We start from the raw sequence: 20,715 nt of genomic DNA on the forward strand, positions 1-20,715 counted from the left end.
ATATCAGGTCACAAAGAAAACATCAGTGTGTTCCATAAAGCAGAAATAAGAGAAATACTACTCTCTGATCACAATGCAATAAAACTAGAAATTAACAACAAAATAAAAAAACAAAAAAGCATTCCCATCTGGAAATTCAAAAACCTTCTGTTATGGACTGAATTGTGTCTCCACAAAATTCGTATGCTGAAATCCTAGCCTCCAGTACTTTAGAATTTCCCTTGAATTCAGAATTAGTGATTGTATTTTGAGATAGGGCCTTAAAAGAGGTAACAGGTTAAATGAGGTTATATGGGTGGGTCCTAATCCAACATGACCAGTATCCTTATAAGAAGACAGAGGTACCAAGGATACATGTGCAGAGAGGAAATGCCATGTGAGGATGCAGCAAGAAGGCAACCATCTGCTAGCCAAAGAGAGAGGCCTCAGGAGAAACCAAATCTGCCACTACTTTGAGATCTCAGATTTCTATCCTCCAGACTGTAATAAAATACATTTCTGCTGTTGAAACCACCCCATCTTTGGTATTTTGTTATGGCAGCCCTAGCAAACTATTAGTTTCACTTTCTATTAAACAACTACACCTCCTATTAATACATCTTCTATTAAACAACTCTTGGGTGAAAAGAAAAATACAAATTGAAATTAGAGAATTTCTAAAAAAATAACTTAATTAAAACATTATATATAGTCTATAGGATACAGTGAAAGCAGTGATAAGAAAATTCACAGCACCAGACACTTTTACCAATAAAAATGAAAGAATTAACATTAGTTGAATTAAATTCCCAACTCAAAAAATAACCAAAAAATGAACAAAGTAAATAAAAGAAAGCACAAAGTATATAACATGATCTTAGAAAACTTAAGAATCCACAAAGCACCTAGTAGAAAATACATGACATTAGCAAGGTCATAGGATTCAAGGTCAATACATAAAAGTTAACTAACTGTACTTCTGTATGCTAGCAATAAATAATTAGCAAAATTTAAAAGAAAAAACTCTATTTATAATCACATAAAAATGCTTAGGAATAAAATGTAACACAAGATGAGCATGACATATACAAGGAAAATGACCAAAACTCTGATGATAAGAATTAAAGATGACCTAAATAAATGGAGAGATAGGCCATGTTCACGGATTGGATAGACTTAACATTGTTGAAATGACAACTCTCCTCAAACTGAGCTACAGATTCAAAGTAATCTCAATTAAAATCTTAACAAGGCTTTTTGGAAAAGGTTGACAAGCTGATTTTAAAATTTATGTTTTAAAATTGATGTAGACAGGCACAGGACTCAGAAGAGCCAAAACAATCTGGACAAAAAAGAACAAGGTAGAGGACTTGTTATTACCTGAATCAAACTTAACATAAAGCTACAGTAGTCAAGACAGACATACAGATCAATGAAATAACCAAGTTTAAAAACAGACACACACTTATATGGTCAACTGATTTTCAACAAAGGTACCAAAATAATTCAGTGGGGGAAAAGACAGTCTTCAACAAATGGTTCTGGAAGAACTGGATACCTATATAGAAATAAAAAATGAATGCCTACCATCGCCTCACACCATGTAAAAATTAACATGAATTGGACCATAAAACCTAAACGTAAAAACCAAAATATTAATCTTTTATAAGAAAACATAAGAGAATTCTTTGTGACACAGGATTAAGCAAAGATTTCCTAAACAGAATACAAAAAGCACACACTAGAAAAGAAACTGACAAAATATTTCATCAAAATAAACAATTCTGCTTTTGACAGACACAATTAAAAAAGCAAGCAAGCCACAGACTGGGAAAAAATATTTGTAAAACATGTATCTGACACAGGGCTTGAATGCAGAATACATAAAGAGCTGTTACAACTCAATAAGTAGGTAACTTCCCAATTTTAAAAATGGGCAAAATATTTCAACAGACACTTCACAGAAGTGAAGTCGCGTATTAGCACATTAAAAGATGCTAAACATCACTAGCCAGCCATCAGGGAAAACCAAATTAAGACCACAGTAACATATTACTATACATCTGCTAGAATTATTAACTTAGTCTGATAATAACAAGTGTCACTAAACGTGTGAAACAAGTGGAACTTTCATACATTGCCACTGGGAATGAAAAGCAGTACAACTACTTTGGAAAACAGTATTGTTATATGTTATAAAATTAAATATACATGTACATATGACTCAGCATTCTCATTCTTATTTAACCAAGAGAAATAAAAACATATGTTCACACAAAGACTTGTACATGAATGTTCATAACAGCATTATTCATAATAGCTCCAAACTACTAACAACCCAAATATTTGGTCATAAAAAGAAGAATGGATAAACAAATCATGTTATATTCATACAATGGAATCCTAATCAACAATAAATAGGAATGAACTACTGATATATGCAACAACATATGGAAAAATCAGGCACTGCCTAAGACTGGGGATCGGGGAGGACAAGCACAAGGACACATGAGGAAATCTTTAGGGTGATGGAACTTTCTATGCTTTTATTGTGATGATTACACAACTACACACAATTACAAAAAATTCATCAAATTGTACATTATTTAAAGGGTGAATTTTAATTTATGTGCCTTGAACGTTAATAAAACTACAGAAACTTTTTAGTGGCAAAAAACACGAAGTTGTCAAGATGAAAGCAGAAATTAATGAGGTAGAAAATAAAAAACAGTTGATTCAACAAATCAAAATCCTAGTTTTAAAAAAACAGTGGAGGGAGCCAACCCCATGGCTGAGTGGTTAAGTTCACATGCTCTGCTGCGGCGGCCCAGGGTTTTGCCAGTTCAGATCCTTGGCACAGACATGGTACCACTCATCAAGCCATGCTGGGGTGGCATCCCACATGCCACAACTAGAAGGACCCACAACTGAGAATATACAGCTATGTACTGGGGGGCTTTGGGGAGAAAAAGGAATAAAATAAAATCTTTAAAACAACAACAACAACAAAAAACCCACTGGAGGCCAACCCAGTGGTGTAGTGGTTAAGTGTGCACGCTCCGCTTCTGCAGCCTGGGGTTCACAGGTTCAGATCCCAGATGTGGACCTACACACTGCTCATCAAGCCATGCTCCTCAAAACAGAGGAAGACTGGCACAGATGTTAGCTTAGGGTCAATCTTCCTCACCAAAATAAATAAATAAATAAATAGATAAATAAATAAATAAATAAAATTTTTAAAAAACACTGAACTGTATGCTTAAAAATGATTAAAATAGTAAATTTTGCTATGTATATTTTACCACAATAAAACATAAAATAAACAAAGCACTCGCTGGCTTGATTAAGAAAGAGAGGAAGAAAGTATGTATACAAAACAAGAAAGGACCAAGGAAAAGTAAGCATTGAAAGAGAAGAAATTAAAAAATAAAATACTTTGCAGACTTCTATGCAAATAAATTTGAAAACACAGATGCAATGAATAATTTCTTATGAAAACAGATTATCAAAATTGATCCCAATAAAGATGGAGAGCTTAAACAGGCTGATTTCCACAGAAGACACAGATAATTATTCCAGATATTAAGGTTGGTTCAAGATTAGGGAATCCATTAATATACTATAGTAACAGTGCTAAGGGAGGAAAAATCATGATTGTCTCCAGAGATGCTGAAAAACTTTTGAAAATTTTCAATATCATGCCTAAATTATTACTGTTTGTCAAGTGATGTTTTCCTATTTCCATCATTCCTTCTACATTTATTAGTTGGAATTCTCCCGAAAAGAGCTTTCCCCTCTCTCTAAATATTTAATATTATATCAATTTGGACACATGGATTCTTATTCTATGGGTTTTAATCCTTTATTGTAATTTGTTTTGTTGCTCAAAGTGTCTCAGATTTGGCCAACAGATGCTAAATTAGTGGAAGAATATATGATGAGAAAATCTAAGAATATTAACATAGTCTCAAAGTATCTCCCCATAAGATAATTATATATTACAAAGAGGAGAAAAAAGTCATCTTATAATGAAAAAATCTGGCAGATACTACCTTAACCAAGTGATCAAAGTTAACATCACCAGTAAAGGCACAAATTATGTACCTTCTGATATCATGCACTGAGGACACGTGACTCTGACTTTGGTGTTATTTTTGCTAAAAACGAATAACCTGAATTTAATCAGAAAGAATATAAGATAAACTCAAATTGAGGGATAATCTACAGAATAACTGGTCAGAACTCTTGAGAAGTATTAATATGCCCAAGATTACAGGAGACTAAGTAAAGACAATGTGTGATTCTGGATTGGATCTTGGACCACAAAAAGGACATCAGTGGGACAGCTGGTAAGATTTGATTAAAGACTACAGGCTTGATAATAGTAAATATTTGATTGCCTGATTATATTAACGTTAATTCCTTAGTTTTGATTATTGTAACATGGTTATGTAAGATGTTAATATTTGGAGATCTGGGTGAAAATTATACAGGAATTCTTTGTACTACTTTTACAATCTTTCGTTATCTCTGAAATTATTTCAAAATGAAAAGTCTAAAAAATATATATATGCATATATAACCTAATACTCTGGAGTTCCCTTCTGGCCGACTCTTCTGCCATCTGTGAAGCCCGCAATTTCTGTTCACACTGATCCTTTTCAGATTGCCTCCAGACATCATGTTCCACTTTCATTTTCTCTAAATCCGCTAATCTGTTCTCAAGTTCTAGCCTAAAACAAGAGAGACAATAATTACATTATAAGAACTACGATAAGGATGATATGACAGCAAAATATTTCCATTTGTGAGGAGATTTAACAGAAAATAAAGCAATTAAGTACTTACTTTTCATCTTGTAATACCACAAGTTTTTGATAACCTTCTTCCTTGGCAGCTTGTACTTTACGTATTAATTCACGATCCTTTTCTACTAAGAGCGTTTTGTGGTGTTCAACAGCTGATTTGAGAATTTCATTGTCTGACTGTAATCCTAGTAAGTTTTTTAAGGAGAAAAATGTACTATATTCAATGTTACTAAGATGAAAAACCACAATTAACAGCAAGCATTCATAAGCTGGCAAGACAATTAAAAGGGTAGCAAGTAAGTCTCTCTGGGTATATATTCTCAAAGATCTTTACACTACTGATAAATTTTTCTTAAGAACAAAACAGACTGAAATTAAAGAGTTAATTTTTCTTTCATTATTTTATTTAGCATACACACACAAAAACTTTCATCTTGAGAGCTGAAAACATCAACCTGGATGATATCCAAAGAGGTTTAAATACTTCACCTCTAAAAGGGTTCCGTAACCTAAGCCCCCTGCGGACAGCATCATCATAAAGCTGGCTGGAAGCAGAGTGAATAAATCATAGAACCCTTCAAAACCTATCATTCTAGCAGAACTGTCCAATTTCTAGTAGAAATATAAATTGGAAACTTTCAAGTTTGTCCAATGAATTCACAAATCTTCCTCGTAATGAGATGGCAAGTGTTTTGGAGATGCAGTGACCAAAACAAATTCATATCTAACTCAAAGTTAAAAAAGAATGCAGAGCTGGATCTCAAACACTAAGTTCCTAAAAAAATTTACTCCCTAACTCTACAGAAATCCATCAGTAAATATCAAGTAGAAATTAATAATGAAGACAATCATTCATCATAAGCTCTGTCTGAAACTACAGAGGCCAGTTCAACTAGACCAAATCAAGGACACTTATAACCCTAAAGCAGCTTATTTAAGCACTTATAAAAGTCAGAAATAATATAATTTCTGAGGAATCTTGATGACAGGGATATTCTAAGACTAAACTGGAGCTTAAAAATAAGCCTAGACTGAATCATGTTCAATAACTGGCCTAGGGTCTATATAAACAATCTTAAAAACTTAAAAATTGGGCCTGAAACCCACCTATGTTCCCCACATTCTTTAGACTTAAAATTGCCTGGAACTAATAAACATATCATCTAAACAGATTTAAAATTATAAACCCAGGAAGTATGAATTCCTTTTGTAAAGTTTCACTTAATTTATGTCTTAATCAAATAACTATGATATAAACATGATTGATTTTTTTTAACACGTTAGATCACAGAATGTTCAACACATAAACAAAAACAACCCATATGTGCTCTAAGATTAAAATTCAATTAAGCTGAAAATCTGGAAACAAAAATTCAGTCTGACCTATTTTAATAATTTGAGTTTATATGTGAAAATAATAGTAAAAAGCATGGGAAATCATATATTACCATCCAGTTCACTTTGAATCTTATTCCTTTCTCTTTCTAGCTCACTCTTAGCTCTTGCTGCCTCCAATTTGATGTCTGTTATTTCTAGTTTGTTTGAATGTTTAAGTTCTTTTACCTGTTGATAATTAGAAATTAAAATTACTATTGGTCATTTTCTTGCCATTAAGTGCTTCCCCAAAAACCTTAGTAGAAATGAGAAAACGTTTTGGTAGCAGAGTACGGAGGGTAAGTGACTTCTAGGAGGGAAGGTGCTTCAGTGCCTGTAACAGTACTTGGCACCAAGAAAACAGTCTTTTCCAAATAGAATTGAGTCATTTCTTTACAAATATCTGGATGGGGTAATCTGGCTTAATCTCGCCTTAAAGACTTAACTACCAGTACCTAAAATCCAACAGTCAATGACTGACACATCTTCAGGAAAAAAACTAAAACGCTCTTTTTTTAAAAAAAAGTGGTGATAAGGCATTCTAGGTATAAGTAACAGCACGCAAAATGTTATACGCTTATAACATCACACTGTCTACTCAGAAAACAAGCAATGTGTTATAGGTAGAACGGAAGGTGTGAAATCCAAACTTTATACGCCATACAAAAGGGCTGTGCACACTGTTAGCTATTGAAGGTGTTGTTTCTGAAACAAAAGAAGCTATTGTTTCTGAAACAAAAGTTAATTCTCATTGCAAATGTGTTGGATTAAGAAACTGAAAGTAAAGAAACCAATTATGAGGCAAAGGATTGACAAAGGGGGCAAGAAGGAAGAATTAATTGAATTTGGTGACTAAATAATGTGTGTGTATGGGTGGCAGTGGGAGGAACAAGAATAAAACATATATATAAATCAAATTTTTAAAGCCCAAAGTGAATGTAAACAATTGTCAATATTTTCCATATAATTAATCCATCACATATCAACTTTAGTTTTCCCTAAGGCATCCTTTTTGAAAGTTGAATAATTCTAGTTCATAAGTAGTATTCCTTCATTCAGTCAATAAATATTTATTGAGCATCTATTATGTGCCCTAGCACTGCTTTAGGAACTGGGGATACAGCAGCAAACAAGAAAGCTTTGTCTCTCCAACCATCTGTACCAATCTCTCACATTTTCCACATCCCTTCCCTTTGATAAGGTGCTTCTAAAGTTAAGTACAGTACTATAATGAGGATTTCACTAATACAGACAATAGGTTAGCTAACCCTGCATTCCAACATATTACTATACTAATATATATAACCAGGAAATCATAGTAGAAAACCACAAATAGATATAACCCAAACATGTAAAATGTGAGATCGTGGGAACAGGAGGATAAAGGATAATTTACTTGAGTGCAATAAAAATCTATAAAAACTGGATATGGGAATTAGAAACAAATCAGGAAGAGGTCCAAGAGCCAAAGAGAGCAAGGATGAGAAACAGAAGTGTCTCACTGAAGAGACTCCATCCATGAAAGGTCTTCAAAACGATGCAAGGAATGGTGTAGGGCAAAATCCTCGCTTAAAGGAAGCAAATAGAAAAGCAAGTACTGTGCTGCCTCCGTACTGCTAACCACACAAAGGCGCATCCCTCCAAATTAACTTGTAGATTTTTAAATGACACTACATAAAATTAATAACTTGTGCTGACATCAGTTTTGTATTTTTAAATCATTCTGAAGTTCTTTTCTATGAAAGCAAGTCTCATAGAACAATGTTTAACTACATGAAAGCAGCTAAGAAATTGTATTTATTTTAATAAACTTTCTGTAGATTGGGTTTTACTACATTATAATTTCACCAACAGACAGAATTTAAACTATAAATGCTTTAAAATTTTGAAGAAATACAACTACAATGAAAATCCAATTTCTATGACAAATGCAGTTATAACCTGCTATTATATACTAACTGTAAAAGGTTAAGAATGACAAAGCAGTTCATTAACAAACCATGTTGCAGCTACTTTAAATACAAGGTGGAAAATTAGAGCCATCTTATTTTGTAGAATCTTGATTCATTTCAACAAGAAGAACTACAAAATACATAAAAACCTATTTCTTAATTCATTGCACCCTGAGATTTACTGAAATGAGAAAACATTTTTCAACTAAACTAATAATTATTGAAACTTAAAGAATACTGGATAGGAAGTCAAATGCGTGAAGTCTGTCTTCAGACATATTTTTATTATTAAACTAGTGGTATATGCCCAAGCAAGGTACCTGTCCTCTCTGCATTCAAATTTACTCATCTATGGACCTAGATGAGTTTAAGTTTTTCTTCAGTGCCACACTTCCATAATCCTAAAATAATGAATGCACTTATACTAATTGTTAGCTTCCTAAAAATATATTTAAAAGAATTATTTTCCTTATTAAAAATGAAAAACTTACATATTTATTACTTAGATATGACAAATAGTAGTGTTTTCTATGAATAATTTGAACCAAATCCCAAATAGTCATAATCAAGTTTCTACCTGCCTCTAGATCCCTGGTTCTTAACCTTCTTTGTGATCAGGCCTCAAGACTCCTAGGAAAACGAGGGATCTCAGGGATCTTTTCCTAAACAGAATGTTAAAATGATGCATGTAATTTCAAGAGATTCACAGATTCACAGTCTTCTGAAGCTTCCAGGGGCCAACCTATCCAGTTTTATTTTTCCCCCACAGTATTTTCTACATAGATTCTGGCCTTTATGTTGTGAATTTGTTTTACACTTTTGACACAATAGAAGCAAGTATTCAGAGATCACTGCATAGTACTACCAACAAAACTTTAAGAAATGTAAAAAGGGCAACAGTAGGCATTTTACAGGGGTTCAGAATCTGTAAATTACACATACACACACAGAGACATGCAAGAAAACAAATATGTAAGCAAGAAATACAAACATAGTTGAAAAAAATGTATTACTCAAGAAGCTCTTGATGCAAAATCCAAACAGATAGTACTTAAATTTGATCTTTTCCAAGGTCTGAGATGGAATGACCTTATTAACCCAGCCAATAAGAATAATTCTGTGGGATGACTACTTTAAAACTGTATATTTTATTGGAGTTCTAAGGATCAAATACTTTATGAGGTAACTAGAAGAATTTATCTCTATGAATGTGAAATATCTTTAACGTTACCAGTTTCAGGCCATCTTTGGTAATACTTTTTAACCCAAGACAGAGATAGTCACACTGACATAACTCTGTTCAAAAATCTAACAAACATTCACAAATTTGAATAACTTAGACAAATGCACCCCAGGTGTTCCTTTGCATTGCAAACAACCATTTGCTGGAATTGCAAAATGTTGATGAAAATTTCAAGTTGCAAAGAAAACTGTGACAATCATGTTTGAAATATTATTTTAAAATTTATCCTTCCAATGAAATCTTTTTACATGCAAGATTTCAAATGAAAACTTGGTTTGTCTAAAGTTGAAGGGTGGTTTTTAATATGCCATTTATATGCAAAATAATGCAAGTGTACCTTTAAAAAGACAGGCAACTCTTAGCAAAGTGTGTTAATAAGCAAAGAAATAAATAATACTATACTAAAATGCTCTTCCTTCAGCAGAGTAGGAAAAATCTTCTATGTGTTAACTCTAAAAGGAAAGAGCAATACAGAAGGGTACGTACAGAAAAAGAGAAATCAGAGTCAGGACACAAATGAGCTCAGGGAAAATGTGCTGCAGGAAAAGTATTCGGTGGTCCCCAAGAGAGTGAGAAGCCACCGCAGAAGCCAGCCTAGCCAATGTCCTGTTGTTCTATCTATGGTTCAGGTTATCCAAGCTATTCCACTCTAACTCAACTACTCAGGTCCAGAACAGTGTTTCGAAAATACTAAGTACTCAATAATTTTTTACAAAATTGAAAATAATTTATACCAGAACTGGAAGAAAAGCATGAGAGAATTCCCTGTATCCTAACTTTACTTCTTTGTGTAGTCTATCATTGTAGGCACTCAATATGTATCTACTGAATGTATAATCTATTTACAGTTAGTCAGGAAGCAATCAAATTATTTATTTATTTTTCCAGCAGGACTTATACAATCTTAGGAGGCTGGAAGTGTTCTTAGGGATCAGCTAGAACAATGCCTCATTTATGAGGAAATTGGATCCCAGTGCTATTAAGTAACTTGCCTGAAGTTATACCCACAGTTATTGACACAATGAGGAAAGAACTAGACAATGAGCTTGAGGTTCTGCATGTTACATCATTTTCTCATTCAAGGATATCACTAGTGTATAATTGTTGCCATTGTCATTTTCATCACTGCCTACTATTTTTTGTGTTCAGTGCCATCTTTAATCTTACAAAAACCCTCTAAGTTGAGATAGGTACTATCCCCATTTAAAAGTTAAGCAGATCAGAAGTCGCATAGGTGGTGAGTGAGATGAGTCAGGATTAAAAGATAGATCCATCTGATTTAAGCCCTTGAACTTTTCCGTTGACTTCACTATCTTCTCCAAAATGACAGTTTTTAATTTCTAAATATCCTAGAATTTCTAAAAAATTTCTGAATCTCAGTCTGTAAGCTAGATTAGAAAACTATACTTGAATTAAAATATTTAACAATTAAAAATCTTATTGGCTAATTTTCACTTATTCTTTCCAGTGTCAGCCATGTCTAATGAATTAAATGACACATTGGCTACAAAACCACTTTGTAAACTGTAAAGAATAGAAAATCAAACAAAAATTTTAAATGTCCCTAGGTATATAATCTGCAAATGTAAAAGAGTATGTGTTTGCCATGAAAACAACTGGGTAGACTATCTCCCAAGGGTGGCATCCAATACATCTAAACATTATGGTTTGGCCCTTCAGGCACAGAAATCCAATTCTGTCACCACACTTAAAGAAGACTCCAAAGGTTAGACTCACATTAATAAAGTTGACAAAGAGTGATCTATAAAATCAGAAGGTCAGTTTATTAATTATAAGAAAAAACTATAACGGAAACTAGAATACTCTGAAGAACTAGTATATTCTCTCCCTATAGACAAAGTTACATAGTAAGTCAAAAAAACAGAAAGCTGCTTGGTGATCATCAAATCAGAACAAATGGAATGAGATGAACTGACTGTTTCATGGCCACAGATTAAAGCAGATTAGTGTATTCCTTTCCACAGTAAGAATGATCTCATCAATGGCACCGGAATACTAGCATTCTGATGACCAAAATGCTCTCTTCCATCTGTCATAAACACTGCCTGAGGCTTCTCAAGTTAATTTCTTGGTCAAGGAATTTATGATGAATACTTACTCCTTTAGATAAGTTCATATATTTCTACCAGGCTACTGTACATTTCTTCTGGTCTGGGAGCCATTTTGTTTTTTAAGGTGATTTTTTGTAACTCTGCTCTGATAAAAAATACATGATTTCACTGATTCAGAAACCAGTCTTATTTCTAAGTCCTTAGAGATGCCCCAAGTACTACTAATAATAATAGCTAATATTTGGGTGATTATATATTAGACCTTATGCTAAGTGCTTTGTGCATAATATCTTAATCTTTGCCATACTCTATAAGGTAGGTATAAGTCTCATCTTATAATGAAAAAAACTAAAGTATTCAGAGAGAAAGTAAATTGTCCAGGGTCACACAGCTAGAAAGGGGAAGAAACAGAATATGAATCCAGTCTGTCTGACTCCAGAGCTGATATTCTTATTCACTACAGTATTTTACAAAATACTTGCATCATGTTATCCTCTTTCTGATTATTGGATTCTTTATAGACACTGCACTTGAGGGGGAAAAAACCTGTAAGTTCCTGAAAAACTCTGTATATAAAAGATGTTCAAACCATTATATTCTTTTAAAAATATCATAGATGCAGATCATGCTGCTAATATTAATAAAAAGCAATGTCTCTCCTCTCTTGGAGCTTATATTTGGTTGAGGGAAAGGGGGAGGGAAAGAAAAAGAGAGACAAAAAATAAATGAATATATCAGATGGTGTTAAAAGCTATGAAGAAAAATAAAGCAGGTAAGGAAGATAGACAGTAAGGCAGAGGAAGAGGGAAGATGGCATTTTACAAAGTTAAGACAAGGAAGGCCTTTCTGATAAGGTGACACATGAAAGAGGTGAGAAAGCAAGCTATGTAGATATATGAGGGAAGAGCATGCCAGGAGGGCAAATGCAAAGGCCCTGAGGTAGAAATAAGCTTGCTCAAAGAAAAGTGAGAAAGCCAGTGAGGCTGGAGCAAAGTGAACAGGAGGGAAAATGAACTGCGAGGCTGTGGAAAGACTGCAGGGGCCAGATCACACAAAGTTCTGAATGAGTAGAGAGTAGACACCGTTTAGGAGGCTATTGTAAAAATAGAGCCTAGAGAGATCTTGTCTTGGAATAGAGTGGTCACAGTGGACTGGGTGGTAAGAATTGGTCAGATTCTGCATGTATCTGGAAGGTAGAATGACAGGATAAAAAAAGATTTCAATATAGAGAACTAAACTATTTAAGCACAAAATTTGTCATTATACAATTTCAAGCACTCTAAAGAAAGCAGCAGAAACATAAAGTGACTTACTTTACTGGTCAATGTATTTATTTCCCGTTCAGCTTTATGCAATTTACTGATTAAAACAGTATTTTGTTCACTGCTTGATTGTAGTTCTTTTTCCAAGCGTTCAGCCTGTAGTTTAGCTGACTGTTTTTCAGCCTTTTATCAAAACAAAATATTTTAAAATTTGTTCATAACTTTTCACAATTATGCAAAGTAAAATAAGCACTATTTAAAATATATGTATAATCATACTACGCAAAATTATTCAAAACCTTGCCAATATTAACACGTACCAAAGTAACAAGAGTTTTCTCAAAGTAATTGGTAGAATTCAGAGGACAAATATTTGCTCCAGGAAATACGCAACAAAGGTATCTGGACAAACAACCTATCAACAGCCACCAACAAAATAAAACTCTAACACTCTTCTCATGAGAGAACCTAACGCACTCACTTGATACCTTTTACTCTTATTGCTGACATAATCTGAGCAATCATTTTTGGGCATTTCAAGTCCACAGCAGATATGGAAAAGCATATTAGAAGGTAGAAGAGAAAACTCATTTGTAGTAAGAACTAAACATCTAAAATCAATAGAGATTAAAAAACAACAACAACCAAGACATGTAAGAATTCAAAATCCTCAACTAATCTGGAGCCTTTGGAAGTATGGGCAAGGAGCTCAATAGCTCTTGAACTCATCACATAATAAAGATTCTTTATGAAGTCTGTAAGTTGTCAAGAAAATTTCTAGTTGGTAATACTTATAGTATTCTGTACTTAGGGAGGGAAAACTAAATGCTTTTAAAAAATGTTTCTATTCAAAATAGTTAAAATGAAAATGTTTGGCATTTAATGGATAAGCTTCAGTTTTGTAACATCTCATTTCTTATATAACTTAAACATGATAAGGAGCATATTTCAACAAATAATTAGAATAAAACCATTTTCCTCAAATATAGAATGATACTCTGGGCACAACGATAACCAAAAAGAAATCAAAGAAGAAAGAAATACTGTTGTCATGTGCTTATTTTCACTTCATCTGACAAATGATAAAACTAAATATAAGCTCTTCTGAAAATGTCACATCCCACCTTTCGTCATCATTTAACTCGTCCTGAAAATAATCCCTCTAAATGACCTCAATGAAAAGTTTCCCGCTGAGACCATACACTATAGTCAACTGCACTAATCCCACTTATTCTGTCACTGTGTGAATACACTAAGGATGGAAGGATGGCAACATAAACAGTCTCATTGTGAACTGCCTCACGTCCTCAAGGTCCAGTGATACTGACTTCAGTTCAGGAAACCAGTCGATACTGTCAGAAGCTTCATCCAAAAAACAAAAAGGTGATTTCTACTCTTCAAAACATACCAATGTACTCCTTGTACCAGCTGGCTGGGGAAAAAATTACGATTTTGGATTTGGAGATTGGATTTTAATTACAAACTAGGTACTAGTTTCTAGTACCACTAACTTTCCTCCAACTCAAATAATTTCACAACTATCCTGAAAACTAAACAAACAAAACACTTTGGATTGCTCAAAATAAATCAAAACAATTAAACTAGTCTATTTGCTACATATTAGACACTAAGAAATAGGAGAAGTAAGCATATCTGAATAAGATGGCAAAGGGTCCAGAATACGCCACCACAGCATAAAACTTATTTTGAGCTGAAGGCATTTGAGAATGAACAGACACAGGAAAGGTTTTTCCCTGAACTCTTCTTTTCTGCCTAAAAGCAGAGCCTCCAAAAAAGCATTTAACTGGCATAAATCCCCTCTCCAGAGGCTTTGTAACCAGGGAACACTTACTCCTATCACAGAGACAAGAAGTCAGCATGAGGTTAAGAAATCAGGTTACACAGACATTGTCACAAAACTGTCATATCTCCCATCTATTTTTCTAAGAATCCATTTATCTTTCCTAAAAGTCATTTGTTGTCCTATAAGTGCTCTTTCTCCCTCCCTCCTTTCCCTATTAAGATGGTACATGAGCCCCAAATTCTAACTGCCTCTGAGTCACATTTTCCTGTGAACTCCTACGTATATACATAAATAAAAATGTTTTTTCTCTTGTGAATCTGTCTGTTGTCAGTTTAATTCACAACTCCCAAGCACTGAACCTAAGAGGATAAACAAAGTTTTTCCCCTCCAACAAGGAAAACCAAGAATTTTCATAGGAGAATACCCGTAGGAGTACCAGCCTAGCTCTGCCAGCTCTTTTCTTTCTCTAATGAACTCAGGGAAATAATTCAGTAAAGGTTTGTATGCATTAGTAGCCAAGTTGACTTTTGTTACTCTGGCAAGAAGCTGTCAAAGATACAGAAGTATGGCATTTCTCCTTAAGCAGGACTTATGATTTTAAGACCTTAAATCACAGTGTAAGGAAACATAAATCTAGGAAGAAATTGTTCTTTCTGGTTTGAGGTGATTTTAGTCTTCAAAACTCAAATTATTTTGGCTTCTGCATATTCTCCTCTGTGGCATTATAAGAGTTAAATCACTTCAGGAAGGTGACTTGACTGCCCAAAAATAATCCCTTTGTAACTGTGGTAGCATAGCTATTGCTTATGAATCAATAGCTTTCTTCTTTACAAAAAGAATACATACTCTTGGGATTCCACAAATGTGTCAGCATTAGATTGGTGAGCATACATTTATGCTCTAAAAATCAAAGGCTTGTCAACTGCACTTAAAAAAAGTATGCCATACTCTACCGGGAAGCAATTAAAACCTTACCTCCAGGGATCTGACTGTCGCCTGCATCTCAGCCAACTGCCGCACCTGAATTCTTTGGACATTTTCTACCTGAGCACCAGAATTCTCTTTTTCAGCCCTTAATTCTGCTACTTCTGCCTCTAAACCTTTTAATTTCTGACACAAATGGACTTTTTCTCGAACAAGTTGCTCCATTCGTTTGCTGTCTCTTGTGGGATCAACACTAAGCAGCTGATTATGCAGTTCTTCTTTATCTTTCTCCAGTCTCGCAATCTAATAATAATTTAAAAGAAAGCACACAACCTTAAATAATCAAATTTGCAGCCATGAACATGCTTTACAAGTCAGTAAATTAACACTGAAAATTGCACAATATGAAAAAGAAAGCTCATGTGGTTAAATGAAGTACAAAAGTCTAAAACATCACGTTCTTCCTTCCGTACTCAGCGTGACTCAGATGTGAGGGCAAAGAGCTTGTCCTATTTTCCTTCTATCTCCCCACGGTGTCTAACACTGGGCTTCATCAGTTGCTGACTAAAATTCAAAATTATACTATAAAAATAATTATTAAAAACATGTCAAGCATTTCAAAATTCATCAGAACATTATAGGTGTTTACACAAGATCAATATGCTGATTACCACTCAGCTCTTCCTCATGTGACAGCGATTCCCGGGCTAGGGCTACACTAACAAAGTTACTTTATTCCAAGGCAACTTAATCCACAAAAAAGCTGCTTGTCCATGTAAGTAACTACAAACGTAACTGGTAAGAGTTTTTAAATGATAGCTGAGAGTTTATCAAAGTCCTAGTTGTAATGACAGCCTAGTTCTTAATTCCTAGATTCAAGAAAGAACTAAAAATCATTACTTTGAGCATGTGGAAAAGTTGCTGGGGAACTTGCTGAGTGGAAACACCGGTGGTCTTCTCATTCAAGCTAACTGTCATGGCCGGATCCCGTGGGCCTCCAAATCGGCGGGTTCCAAACTGCTTCCTAAACTCTGAGGCCCTTCAGAGGCCCCTCAGCTCTGGGAATGAGTGGGCCAAGTAATCAAGGTAAAACTCATTCTTTCCCCTTCCCGGTCTCCCCAGCTACATATCCCCTCCCACTACCACCCCCAAACCTTTTTAGTCAGAGCAGCTCCTCTTTTAGTCTCTTTCTATATATATGGGCTTTCTTGAGATGATTCAACTAAAAGAAAGGATTCAGCTGTTAAAAAAAAAAGTTAGAAACCAGGGCTCTGAACACCAGGGGTTGTTTGTAGCCAGGATGAGCTTAGAAGGCTCACTCAAAACCAAAAGGACTTTATGAAATGCTCCGCAACCTAGGCAAAAGTAGCCCATGAGACAACTGCTCAGATTGCTTAAATGAACCTGCAGTGTGTGAGACCTCCAGCCCAGGGCAGAATTTGTTTCCTTCATCTGTAAAATGAGAAGTTAGACTGGAGGCCCTCTAAGATGCTTTTCAGTTTTAACATGTAGTGATTCCAATTTGGTGTTGGATATGCTGAATTAAAGATGTCAATGGGAAACATAGGTAGAGCTATCCAGCAGGAAAATATCATTTTTTTCTAGCAAATAAAATTTACCCTAGAAGGCAGCTGTAGAATTCAGAGTCAAGTCCTCAAAGGCCAACAAATGAGGGCCTCTCTCCTATTTTTCCTCTCACCCTTTACATATAAACGTTACCCCTGGAGTTTGGTCCCTAACTACCTTTTTTCGCCCCCATATTCTTTTTCCTTTGGCTAGCTGTGTGACTTTATGCAAGTCACTTTTTCACTTTGGCATCAGTTAACATAAAGGGCTTTGGCTGGATGATCCTTAAGATACCATTTAGCTTTTGCATGAAGTAACTCAAATACAGTTTTAACGTGCTATTTTAGAGGGGTGGTGGCTTACCTAGGTCAGGAGTCAATGTGTAACTCAGGTTCAGAAAATGGTGGCCTTGACTGAATATTTACCATGGATCAAGTGCTAAGTGCGATACACATAAAATTTCATTTAGTAACAATAATTTCTCTTGGAGTCTTCATTTTATATATGAAGTCAGACAGCGAATGTTCTTGACCACCCTATTTCCTACATTATTGCTTTCTCCAGTAGTTTTGAGAGGCGTCCGTGTGATAGCTGAAGTGGTAGCTGAAGCTATGGACTGAGCTAGCTAAGGGCAAAGTCCAGATCAGATCCCACACGTATAACTCCCAAACCAGAGCTCACAATCAAATCATTCCTACCAAAAGTGGCAATCACTTTCTTCTAATTTCTCTATTCATTTACTCATTCATGCAACAAATATTTATTGAGCACTTACTATGTACCTGGCACTGTTCTTGGTAGTAAGGATGCATTAGAGAACCCAGCAGACAAGAAAATCATCACAAAACCAAAGAGCTTATTTTCAATCACTGCTATGACACCATTCTCGTCCCAGTCATCTGGGCACAGATCTGGGACTCATCCTCAGCTCTTCCCTTTTCTTCTATTCTCAATCAGATTCACACGTCATCTTCCTTGAAATCCTTACTTTGTTGTGCTCTCAATCCTTTCTCTCAATTTCCAAAAGGCTTTGTTTGAATTTTCCTTTTATGATATTTATCCAAATCTCCCTGTATTACAGTTACCTCTGTATTTACTTTATTCTCTTCTAGAATATAAGCTTACTTGACAAGAAAGCTGATATATTAACCAATTTTATTTTCAAAAAAACTATTGAAGTAAAGGAAAATGAACAGAAACAGATGAGGGACTAGGACTAGTTGTTGATCATCTTTTCAAAGGATGGTAGCACCACTCTAGTTCCCCAGAGCACACAACAGGCAAAGGTAGTATCTCTGATGGCTCCATCCATCTTTGCTTTTACTATCTTTATGATGCAGCATAGAGAAATGATTAAGAGTACAGGCTCTGGAATCAAACGGCCAAAGTTTTTTGTTTTTCTTTCAGTATTTACAGATACTGCTCTACTGTCTTCGGGCTTATATTATTTCCAAAAGGAGGTCTGTTGCCATTCTTAGTTTGGTTCTTCTGTACAAAATATCTTTTTTCTGTTTTTTTTTTTTTCAATTAAACTGTTTATTTTTAGATGATGGTAGGTTCACATGCAGTTGTAAGAAATAACACAGAGTGATCCCGTATACCGTTTACCCAGCTCCTCCCCTGGTAATAACACAGAGTGATGCTGTATACCATTTACCCAGCTCCTCCCCTGGTAATAACACAGAGTGATGCCGTATACCGTTTACCCAGCTCCTCCCCTGGTAATAACACAGAGTGATCCCGTATACCGTTTACCCAGCTCCTCCCCTGGTAATAACAGAGTGATGCTGTATACCGTTTACTCAGCTTCTCCCCTGGTAATAACACAGAGTGATCCCGTATACCGTTTACCCAGCTCCTCCCCTGGTAATAACACAGAGTGATCCCGTATACTGTTTACCCAGATTCTCCCCTGGTAATAACACAGAGTGATCCCGTATACCGTTTACCCAGATTCTCCCCTGGTAATATCCCTCCTCTTCTACTTTCTGGAAGATGTTGTGTAAAACTGCCTTTCATTCTTCTTTAAACACTAGGTAGAATTCTCCAGTGAAACCATTCTTTTTGGGGGAGTTTTAAAAATTATGAACGCTGTTTCCTTAATACTAAGTTATATCGCTACTCAAATTACCTATTTCATATGGAATGAGTTATGGTAGTATGTCTTTTGATCAATTTCATCTGTGTTTGTCAAATTGACTTGAGCAGAGTTGTTCACCAGATTACCTTATTACCCTTGTGAGGTCTGGAAGGCCTACAGTGATATTCTGCTTCATTCCTGACACAGGCAATTTGTGTCTTCTCTTTTTTTATCAGTCTTGCTAGAGGTCTGTCAATTTTATTTATCTTTTCAAAGAAACAGCTCTTGGTTTCACTGATTTTTTTTGTTGTTTTCAATTTCATTGATTTCTGCTCTTTATTTCCTTCCCTCTGCTTGCTTTGGATTTATTGGTCCTCTTTTTCTAGGTTCTTAAGGTGGGAGCTTAGATTATTGATTTGACACTTTTCCTCTTTTCTAATAAATGCAATCAGTGCTAAACATTTTCCTCTCAGTAGTGCTTTAGCTGTGTCCCAAATATTTTAACATGTTACATTTTCATTTAGGTCAACGTATTTTTTTTAAATTATATTTTCATTGAAATTTCCTCTTTGACTCACGAACTATTTTAAGTGTGTCATGTCATTTCCAAATGTGTGAAGATTTCCCTGCTACCTTTCTGTTATTGATTTCTAGTTTGATTCTACAGTGGTTGGAGAACTCACTATGTACTTTGAATTTTTATAAACTTGTTGAGGTTTATTATGACCCAGGACATGGCCTATCTTGGTATATGTTCAGTGGTCACTTGAAAAGAATGTGTTTAGGTGCTCTTGCTGGGTAGAGTGTTCCATAAACGTGATCAGATTCTGTTGGTTGATGGTGTTGCTGGGTTCTATAGTTTTACTTTTCCCTTTTCTACTTCTTGTTTTAGGTTTCTGTGTTCTTTTTCTGCCTTCCTGTGGTTTCCTTGAACATTTTTTAGGATTCCATTTTGATTTATCGATAATGTTCTGAGTGTATCTCTTTGTACAACTTTCTTAGTTGTTGCTCTGGAAACTACATTATATATACATAACTTATAATAGTCTACTGGGTTCATTTTACCAGTTCAAGTGATGTGTAGAAACTTTGCCTCCCTTTACATCCTTTTGCCCTGCTTATTTACAATATAATTGTCTTAATTATTTCCTCTATACACATTTAAAACCACATCAGACAGTGTTAAAATTTTTGCTTCAACCATCAAACAAAATTTAGAAAATTCATTCAGGAAAGTCTATTGTATATACCCATGATTTTGTTTACTGTGTTCTTTTATCCTTCTTGATGTTTTGACATTCCTTTTTTTATTGTTTTCTTTCTGTTTAGAGAATTTTCCTTAAACATTCCTTAACAGATTCTCTTAGTTTTCCTTATTCTAAGATTGTCTTGATTTATCCTTCATTCCTAAAAGGATATTTTTGCTGGATATAGAATTATGAGTTGACATTTATTTTCTTTCAGCACTTGATAATGTTGTGGCACGTTCTTCTGGCCTCTATGGTTTCTGATGAGAAATGTCTTAGAATTGTTTTCCCCTAGTAAGTAAGGTATCATTTCTCTCTTGCTGCTTTCAAGATTTCTTTTCCTATACTCTTTATAAGTTTGACTATGTCGTCTTTTAGTCTGGATTTCTTTGGTTTTATCCTGT

The 20,715-nt window shown here is 34.8% G+C and overlaps 1 protein-coding gene across 3 annotated transcripts in view; it reads right to left on the reverse strand.

The window, feature by feature from the left end:
• CEP83 (centrosomal protein 83) overlaps positions 1 to 20,715 on the reverse strand; it is a 106,690-nt gene that overhangs the window by 29,044 nt on the left and 56,931 nt on the right. For 2 of the 3 annotated variants that reach the window (XM_008514405.2, XM_008514407.2), the window contains 5 exons: positions 15,470 to 15,721; positions 12,742 to 12,873; positions 6,236 to 6,350; positions 4,828 to 4,972; positions 4,563 to 4,712 (listed from right to left, as the gene is read on the reverse strand). In XM_008514405.2, coding sequence (XP_008512627.1) covers positions 4,563 to 4,712; positions 4,828 to 4,972; positions 6,236 to 6,350; positions 12,742 to 12,873; positions 15,470 to 15,721 — 794 coding nt within the window. The remainder of the gene's footprint in view (positions 1 to 4,562; positions 4,713 to 4,827; positions 4,973 to 6,235; positions 6,351 to 12,741; positions 12,874 to 15,469; positions 15,722 to 20,715) is intronic. The other variant, XM_070599500.1, reaches the window with a different exon arrangement.

The sequence above is a fragment of the Equus przewalskii genome, chromosome 29 (genome assembly GCF_037783145.1).
Source record: "Equus przewalskii isolate Varuska chromosome 29, EquPr2, whole genome shotgun sequence".
NCBI classification, from domain to species: domain Eukaryota; kingdom Metazoa; phylum Chordata; class Mammalia; order Perissodactyla; family Equidae; genus Equus; species Equus przewalskii.